The sequence below is a fragment of the Indicator indicator genome, chromosome 29 (assembly GCF_027791375.1).
Source record: "Indicator indicator isolate 239-I01 chromosome 29, UM_Iind_1.1, whole genome shotgun sequence".
Taxonomy (NCBI): domain Eukaryota; kingdom Metazoa; phylum Chordata; class Aves; order Piciformes; family Indicatoridae; genus Indicator; species Indicator indicator.
In genome coordinates, this window is record NC_072038.1 from 5721889 (window position 1) to 5731677 (window position 9789).

At 50.7% G+C, this 9789-nt stretch overlaps 1 protein-coding gene across 1 annotated transcript in view; it reads right to left on the minus strand.

Moving 5' to 3' along the window:
• The window catches only part of SEPTIN9 (septin 9), a 70282-nt gene extending 67864 nt beyond the window's left edge, over positions 1-2418 (minus strand). Inside the window, exon 1 of the mRNA XM_054393676.1 lies at positions 2364-2418. Coding sequence (XP_054249651.1) covers positions 2364-2418 — 55 coding nt within the window. The remainder of the gene's footprint in view (positions 1-2363) is intronic.
• Between the last annotated feature and the right edge of the window lie 7371 nt (positions 2419-9789).

A 9789-nucleotide genomic window follows, 5' to 3' on the forward strand; every position in this document is an offset into this window, starting at 1 on the left:
TGGCCTGGATGCGAGGTGAACACACATACTGTTGCTTGGGTGCAACCAATCCTCATTGCACCACCAGGCAGAAGGCAGCACTCTGCTGTGCTTTCTGTCCTTTTCACATGTTGCTCTGATTTCGAAACTAACCTGGAATTAAATATCTCACACTCCTTCCCCCTCCCAAAGGGCCCTTGCATCCTCCTCGGGCTCACAGAGTCTGGCAGCTCCCATGCCAGCCACTCCCTGTCTTCTGGAACCTAGCAAGTACAAGAACTCTGTTGATCCTATACCAAGGAGGGATGCTACAAGGCAAGCAGGCAGGGATGACCAGGGTGAAGGCAGGAACAATCAGGGTGATTTGGGAGGGCAGGCAGCGTGTGACCAGCAAGAACAAAGAGGGCTCTGGGTGATCTGGTGTTCCTGCTCCGTGGTATTTTGGGCTGATCTTTCCTGCTTGGCCACCGGCTGCCTGGAGCTGAGATACCCTACAGGCCAGAACTTAATTGCCTTGTTCTTGGGAAGCTGCTGTGCTACCCAGAAAACTAATTAAACTGTGAAACAGTAGCCCGGATCCCGGCTCAAGGGGAAGGCCAAAGCTTTTGGCTGCTGATGCACACAGCCTGGCCCTGCCTCTCCCTCTGCACAGGCAGGAACTATAAAGTGTTTCATGGACCGACAAAATAAATCGCACTGCAGAGCGCCTCAGTGCCACCAAGGAGCACACAGAGCCCGAACAAGCAGCCCCGAGGCTCACAGCAGAGTCTTTATCATATCCAAGTAGGGAATTACTCATTCTTCAGAGATTTAAATGCAATCAAGGCAGGCGAGAGGAAAGGCTGTAATTACATCAGCGCTCAGAGCCCTGCGGTGGGGAAGCTCACGAGTTCCCAAAGGACAGTTACAAAGACGCTGTTGAACCCCGAGTGCCAAAGCAATGGTGTATTTGGGTTGCTCTCTGTGTCCCAACACTTCTTAGACCAAATCTTCCTAAGGGACATGATTTCCTTCAATTTCCCACTTAGCCCTCTGCTCCCCAATTTAGCTGAAAAAAAAAGCCCAGAGGATGGAAAAAGAGGACATGAATGCGGCTAAACCTTAACACAAGGTCTGCATGGACCCCAGTTCTGCCACCCGTTTCCTGCCTGACCTGGAAGAGGAACCCTTGTGCTCTCAGCTTCCTCAGCTTCCCAGCAGGAAAAACACCACCAGCTCCTTCCCGAAGGCAAGGCTGGGTTCACCAGGAGGCGGTGAAGTCCTCTCAGCCTATAGCTAGACGTGCACAGCCCCTGGATAAGCTTTCACCGCGGCCCCCAGATCTCCACTATTTCTTGGTTGTTTTTTTTTTTTTTCTAGAAACCGCTGCACGAAGCTCAGTTTGGGTCGCTGCCAGGATGCGAGAGTGCGCAGGGACGGAGCTGCTCTTTCAAAACTCTGCTCAGTAAGATGAGCTCTCCTAAGCTGATCTCTCAATGTCTGCTTCAGACAAACCCCTCCACCCTTCTTCTGCCCATCTCCAACTCTAATACGTCTGGCAGCAGCACACTTATCACTAGCTTGCTTTCTTGCCTGAAAAAGCCAGCACACGGGGCAAGAGCTGCAGATGCCCGAGGAAAAGATATCCCAGTCCTAACACCAAGGAGACTGAAGGAGATCCTCCATCGGAGAGCAAAGCTGTCGGGCAGCTGGAGCTCTGCCATGGGACAACTGCAAAGCTTTCCAGAGTGGGCAGATCCCACTTTGGGCATATATGAAACTTAGGTTCATTATCCACCGCCCAGCTACTCCAGGGCTGTGTTAGCGTCCAAAATTTGGGAGCCAACAGAAAGGAGTGAGGTTTCAACAGACTTTTAATCATGTCAGGCTGAGTTTTCAGCTCAAAGTCTACATAAACCGACTCGGAAAGGCAGGAAAGGGGGAAAAAAATCCCGCAGGATCCGGCCTTAGCAGATAAAACCCGCCGCAATGCTGCTCCGAACAAAAGCCGCGGCACCGATACCCCCGGCCCCGGGGCTGCGCTAGCTGCCAGGGGATGCCGGCTGGCTCCCGCCGCCCTGGGGCCCCCGCTCCTTCCAGCCCACTCGGGGAGGGTTACCCGCAGCGAGGCCCCGTCAGAAGCCGGATCCACCTCCTGGGCACCGCCGGGGAGAGGCGGAACGCAGCCGGGACCCCAGAGAGGGAGTGCTCAGCCCCGCTCCGCCACAGCCCCCCCAGCCCAGCGCGGTGCCTGCGAGAGGCGCGGGCGGCTCCGCACTGCCCAGCCACAACTTCTTCCCCGCTTCTTCCTCAGCTTAGCCCAAGCAGCAGCGGCACCCCCCACACACAGCTCGGGGTTTAACACACACACACTCACGCCCGCCGCAATCCCCAGGGCGACCTACCTTCGAAGTCGGAGATGATGCCCTCCAGGTGGGCGTTGACGGCCGGGTCGGCCATGGCGGGGCGCGGGGCGCTGCCCCCCGGCTCTGCGGGCCGCGGGCAGGCGGGTTCGACCAGCAACAGCCGCCGCCGCCTGCGGCCGAATGAATGGCGGAGGGTGAACGGCTGCGGCCGCCCCCCGCTTCGGCGGGCAGCCTGCCATGCCGCCCGGCCCGGCCCAGCCCGGCCCAGCCCAGCCCGACCCGGCTCGGCCCGGCCCCCTCGCCGCGCACTGGCTGCTCCCCACGCCCGTCACACGCCGCCCCGGCCCCTCGGTGGAGCGGCGGGCGGGGACCCCCGCACCTCTCCCCGCGTGGGTTGGGGGGTGGAAGGGGCACCCGCGGGGCAGCCGGCCACTGTCCCTCCCCGGGGCACACAGCATACCTCCCGGCCCGGAGAAGAGCTCAAAGCAGGGGATGGACCCCGCTGTCGGATATCTGCTCCCGATCAGCCCGAAGCCGGCAGTCAGAGGGTGATGACCAACCCATGGGTGCCCACGAGATGGATGGCACCGTTACACCCAGATCCCATGCACTTCCCAATGTGCCCTTGTTTGGAAAAACTCCTGGTTTTGTCGTTTCTCAAAATCCAACTGGAGCACTAGCAGAGCTGGCCCAGCACCACCAAACCCAAGCCACCAAAGCAGCAGAGGCCCCAAAGCCAAGCACACAGCTGGGCACATCTGTGCTGAGCCCCATGCTGCCACAGCTCACTCCTCTCCAGACAGAGCCAGCAAGGCTAGTGCCAGCTCTAGGCATCGACCCTAGCCCCATCCACAGCCCTGCTGCATCCCCACCACTTCTCACACCCTCTCCCTTTGTGCACCTCTCTGCTCCTTATCTGATGTTTCTCCCTTCCCGTGTTGATTCAGATCCTGCCCTCCTGACCCCCTTTTTATCCTCCCCAGCCTGTATTTTAGTAGCATCATTTAAAAGTGATGATACCCACTGAAACGTGTCCAGGCACATCAACAGGAAAAAGAGAATTACTGGGCTGGGTTTTCGTCCACTTTGGGTGAACCATAAAGAAAAATTATGCAGAACAGTAGCACTGTAACTGTCTGGTGCTGCAGAAAGTACTTGCTTCATCACTTCTGTCACACGTAATTTTACACTTCCAAAGCCTGCAGACACCACAGACTACCCAGGAGTGTGTGTGAACCAGAAAATGAAACCAACAGCATCAGCTATTTGTTAGTAGCTTGAGGTTTTAATCCAAGGAAAGGCATTATTTTAAAACATGAGAATTACTTAAATAGTCTTGAGAACACCCCTTTAAAATGGAAGTATATTATTTTAAGGTATACAGTGGTTTTCCTCCCCTTCTGCAGAGACCATTGTTCATCTCTTTCATTTCTTGCACTGCGAGTGACATCAGAAACCAACACACCACAACAGAGGAAGAGGCTTCACATTGCTCTGCCATTGTAGCATACAAATGTAAATGCCTCCCCATGCCACACACCATCCATAGAGCCACTGCTGCCCCTCTCCCCAGCAGCCCCATTCCTGAACACCATTACCTGTTCCTGATGCTTTAGAGGAGGGCAGGAGTGAACACAAACCCACAGCTCAGTGCCCAGTGTCATGTCCCTGCTGTCCCCACATCCACAGATGCTCTGCAGGGAGCAGTGCCACACTGCATAGAGGCACACACTGGTGACCTGCACTGCTGGCATCAATTTTCCAAATCAAGTGGCTTTATTTTTCAAGTCTGCTCAAGTGGTCATAGGCAGATCACATCCACAATCCATTTCAAGTAGGTAAAAACATAAGCTGTCAATAATTAACCTTAGTTATTGAGTGAGGAAAAAAAGATACTTGGTTAAAACCTGCAGAACCTAGATCAGCCTTTTGTGAAGGCTGTTAAGCATCAGAACTCCCTGGTACATTCTCATTGCAAGGTCATAGAATGGGTTTAAAGAGGGGAAAATAATGAACCAAGCAAGACAAAACAAAAATCAGCACCACACACACACAAAAAAATAAGTGTGAGGAAGAACTGAGCACATTTTTTTGGTGTTCAGTCTCCTCTCTTGCACACTCCATAAGATTCAGAATCAAACTCACTGCTCAGAGTTTGTTGGCACTCCCTGAACTAAGTCACATGGGGATCACTGAGGCACTGTGATGGGGACTCTGCTTTTGAGGTCAACCAGAGGCAAAAAGAAGTAAACCACTAGAAAAAAAAAAAAAAAACCTGTTTGATGGGCTGTGAATAGTGAGTGTCATGAGCTGGGCTCATGAAACTGGTGAGGAAGCTCAAAGCATTTTAGCACAAGAGTTAGAGGCAGTTTGGTTCAGTCCCAGTTCCTTGGCTTACTCTGCATTTCCTAAGAAAGATGATGTTATCATCCTGGATCTAATAAAGGCTTAGCAAATCAACAGGCCTAGAGGAGAGCCCCAAGAAGTGTGAAATAAAATATCCGGACTGTAAGTAGGAGCTCGTTTTCATTAAAACCAGGTGGTTAATATTGCACCCATGTGCACCTAAGGCACTGAGAAGGGCAGAGGAAGATGGAAAACTACATCTACTAAAGAGTAGCAAGAATATCCAGAGCCCTAATAGTAAATATTTAAAGCAGGAAGGTATGTAAACAACTTGCTCCACAGCACATAACCCAAGTGCCTGCTAGCAGAGGAGGAGCAAGCTTTCCTCCAGGGAGATAAGCCCATCCTTCTCTCTCCTAGAGACTTTCTTGCACCTTTATCTGATTCAGCCATGGTCAAACACATGGCTTTACAAGGGTGTAAGACCACAACCATCTTTTACTTGTCGAGTCTGCATGAAACAACCATTTCATCTCATTTTCTACCTGTATCTTGAACCCGAAAGCTTGCATTTAGCTAACTGCTCAAGAAAGGCAGCAACCCTGGGAAGCTGAGCACCTATCCCAGTGGGATGGAGAATCCACCTGGAATTTGTTTCTGGGGCTCCCTATCTGAATAGCACAAGCATGTGTTGTACTACTCATCCAAACACAGTTTCGGCACAGGCCCTGCTTTGCTCTTGTCTGGTAGATCGAGGAGATTAAGGACCCTGAGCCTTCTCATGATGGAAGATCTCCCACACTGATCACATCAACTACATTCTCTTTGATAAACTAACCTGATTCTGCTCCTTCTGTCCTTCATGTCAGGTATTTTCTTCAGCCCCTTAGTCACCTGTCTCTCCTGCTCCTTTCTCCCAACAATTCACAAGTGTCTGGTTTTATTTTAATAGAAAGAAGTCACTTTTCAAAAGAAAGAGAGCAGATCTCATCTCTGCTGCTGCTCCCCTTGCTTACACAGCCAAGGGTCTCACTGTTTTTATTGTATCAGAGGACTCACCTTCTGCTTCTGGTAAGTGAGACCTTCAGGATACTTCACACAGCAGCTGCTGCCTGAGACACAAGCCCTGTTCTGGCTGCAGGACGGGTCTAAATCAATGCCTTTCCCTGCTATGATGGAAATATTTCTTGTCTGCTTACTAACCCAGGTCACCAAGTGCACTGACTGCCCAGCCCTTTTTCCTTCATCACCATTCTGCACTTCAGATGAGCAATAGACTTCCTGCAAAGTTGTTTTGTTGGCCTAGAAGTGATTTCCTGCCTTCAAACAGAGAGTCTGGGAAATCTGCTGATCACTTAGTTGTAGATACCAAGCTAAAACTAGCTCGATGCCACGATAGCTGGCAGACACAAGAAACCATGTGTCTTGTCCCCTGGGTACCTTATCCCTGGGCTCTTTTGCTCTCCAGATCACAACCTGACCTGCTTCAGAAGCCAGTGCTGGATTCTGCCTCTGTCCTGACATAGGTGTGGAGCAGATCTAGAAAGTCACTTCCATGAGAAAAAACCCCAAGGAGATAGTAGGTATCAGGGTTAGAAGATCCCTTATCAAGACAGGCTAAGGCAGAAAAGGGACTTTCCTATCTACATGCATTTTAAACAGCACTGTACAGTTTCCCTGCAAGCTGCTAAGAATACAGTTTTTCAGGCAGACTTTCTTCCTCCCACAAGTCAAGGGTTTTTCTGAACCCATGCAGCTCTTATCAGTCTCATGATCTGCTGCAGTCATGAGCGTCAGACTTGGTTCGAGGAGGTGGCATGAGTCATTAGTGCTGCCTGAATCTTCAATTATCTTGTACACAAAAGCAGGTAATTCACCCACAGCATTTTCCCTTTCCTCCTCTTATTTTAATTAGAAAAAAAAAAAAAACCACAAACCACAACTCTTTATTGATTCTGACCTCTCCTATAAAATGCTTTTGAGACTTACTGACCAAAAGTACTATGTAAGAGCAGCTAAATATTAATATTAACCACCTAATGTTTCTATTGAGGGTTCAAATCTCTTTTCCTGCTGCTGATCACACATGAAACTTCCTTCTCAGCTTTTCCAGGTTGTAGTGTGTAGATGGAGGCTCTTGCAGCATACAACACCAACTCCCAGCATCTGCAGTGGTCCAGCACCCCCCAGGGCATCTCTTGAAGCCGAGGCACTGGGCAGCACTGGCTGCACCATCCTCTTGGCTGTTGTTGGACAGGCAGCAACAGTGCAGGGTAACAGCCAGAGCCAGATGTATAACAACCCAGACAGGGCAGACTTTGAAGGTGAAGGAATGGTGAGTCACATCTTTCTAAGCCAAAAAGGCTGTTGCAATTACCTTCCCTTTCCACTCCTCTGCTCCCTGCACCTCCTCAGTCCTTGTGCTTCTGCCCATAAAACATTTCTGCTTCTGAATCCACCAGCAAGAGGTGCAACGATCTCCAATTGCAGGTGGGGAAACAGAGGCACGTAACAGCCATCACTCAGAAATGGGGACCTGGCATGTAACAAGACCAGCCCCGGCTGTGATGGTGAGCAGTGCCAAATCCAGCTCCTTGGGAAGTGCCAGTGTTACTGGTTGGGATGGGGCGGGGGGAAGTCTGGAAGGAAAGCCAGAGACATGGTTCCCACCACCTCCACCCATGCTTTCATGTAGGTGACGGCATGAATCCAGCCCTGCTGATTACGCAGGAACTGTCAGGAAGAAAGGTTCTTTCCCAAGACTTCAGGCTCTTCCTGCTTCCAAAGGAGTAGGAAATAGAGCGAGGACGGCCACACTTCAGTGCTACTCACACTTCCCTTGGCAAGGAAACCAACATCATGGGAAAAGCTTAACAAATCAAACCAGGGTTGCTGCTGGAGATTTCTGGATAATTAACTGATTTTCTTAGTGAAGGAAACATGGGCAGATCTCAGTCCTCAGTGCCATGGAGCTTCACAGCCCCTGTTACAGACAGGGCCAGGGTACTGCACAGAAAGGGTCAGATAACTTTGAAGATAACAGATAGAGGTTAAAACCTGGAAGAACAATGGAGGATCAATAACTAAAGAGCTTTCAATAAAGTTTTTGCTCATGAAAAGTGCATCAGCACCAAAGACCTTACTGTACTGGTGGGTCCCAATGTGACCACAAGCCACCAATGCCATGCAGTTAAAGCACTCCTAAAATGTAATAAATTAGACACTTTCAGCAGCAAAGCAGAAATCACTAGGGCTCCATCTTGAGTCATCCTGGCTACCCAGCATCAGTAAAAGTGAGCAGAAATGAAGGTGAAAAGGGGATGGGACTGCAAGAAGCATCACATGCAGATGCACCACAGGGGAGAGTTGCTGCAAGCAAAGATCACTGTTGCCAAGGAAACCAAAAGAGCCCCAATCCAAACCCAAACATGGTTATGGTATAACCAGGTCAATAAGAGATGAAATGAGAAGATCTTAACAGCTAGTGATGGGAGATATATAAAGGGACTGCTGTGAAATCAAGGGGGCAAAAAGCCAAACAGATTTCAAGGTGGTGCACAGCTGCTCACAGGAAATACAGTGTGACATGGGGAAGATGGTCCCCAAGCCTACAGCTTATCAGATGTTCACTGCACAAACTAGGGAAACAGCAGACCTGGTGCTCTGGGCAAACCCTGGAGCTGAGACACCCCATCAGAGCTGTACAGAGGGAGGAAAAATCACAGACAAGGTCCCTGCAGCCTCTTCGCCCCATCTCTCCAGCTCCCCAGCTCCAGCTCCAGATAGCTGTGAAGATCAAGGCTTAACTTCATCTAAGTCAGCATGCAGAGTCAGTACTGGCTCGTTCCTGAACAGGACAAGGGAATGCAGTGCATGTGGCTGCACTGAGCAGGGCCAGGGGAGGACCAACATCCATCCTCTCACCCTGCTAATCTGAAAACAGAGCTGAGTCTTTTCCGTGCTCACTGTGTGCATGTTCTTGCACCTCCTCTGCCTCCACGGGGACCAATGAAGTCACCCTGAATTTACACCAGTGCTAAGGTGGGTTTCAAACCAAGCACCTGGTCTCACTGCCTGCCAGAGGGAAGGGTTCTAAAGGTGAGCTTCCCCTATGCTTGGATCCAGCAGCACATAGCTGGGTTGCGAGGGCACAGCTCTGCCCCCACCAACACCCTCCTGTGCACTCTGAGCCTCATCAGCCCAAGAATTTTGCCCATTTACCTGGTGATCTGTGTGCACAGGACAAGTTTGCTGTGGGCCCCAGTGACCTCATGCCAGTGCTGGAGCCCAGCTTGAAGCATTTCACACCGAGCAAGCGATTCCGGCAATTGTGCATGTGGAGAGCCTGCAAGGGGAAACACTGTCCCCAGCCTGGGCCAGGCACACCATCCCAGCCCCAGCCAAGCACACAGTCAGCTGCCCCAGTGGAGCTGTGGGGATCCCCACTGCACTGGTGGTGTGGGCTGGCAGCCCCCATGCCTGGGAAGGGAAAGGAAGCTCAACTCCCTGGTGTTGATTAAACAGTGGGGGATGCTTGCAGGGGAAGGAAATGGAAAGAGGATCAGGAACTGCATCTGCCTGAACCTCATGCAGTTAAAACAAACTCAGTCTCATGCCCTTGTTCTTCTCATTTATTTTCAGGTCAGACTTTCCTAAGAATCTGGGAGGTGCAGTTTAGGATCTGAGCAGAAAACTGACTTAATTAATTATTTTTTTAAAAAGATGACCTTTTAATTACTGCATTTTAATACTAAGACCAAATAGGGGGAAAAAAAAAGAACAAAACAAAACAAACCAAAAAACCCCAACCAACAAAAACAATCCAGCACTGCATGACAGCACAGATGTTTTAATAGAGATGAGAGGTTTCAGAACTCTTGCTCATCCTCTAATGAGTTTAACACACACACGGCACAGCACGTTTCCATTGCAGAGCTTTCCCGTGCAGCTGAGGGTCCATCTGACTCCAGGACAAACTGTAGTGCCTGCACCTCAAGGTAGGGAAGACACACCACTCCCCACCACCACCACCCCGATTTCCACCATATGCATGCTCATGGTTGTTGCAGGGAGAAAAAGAGGAGGCGAGGGTCAGCCAGAATGTTGAAGCCCACAAATG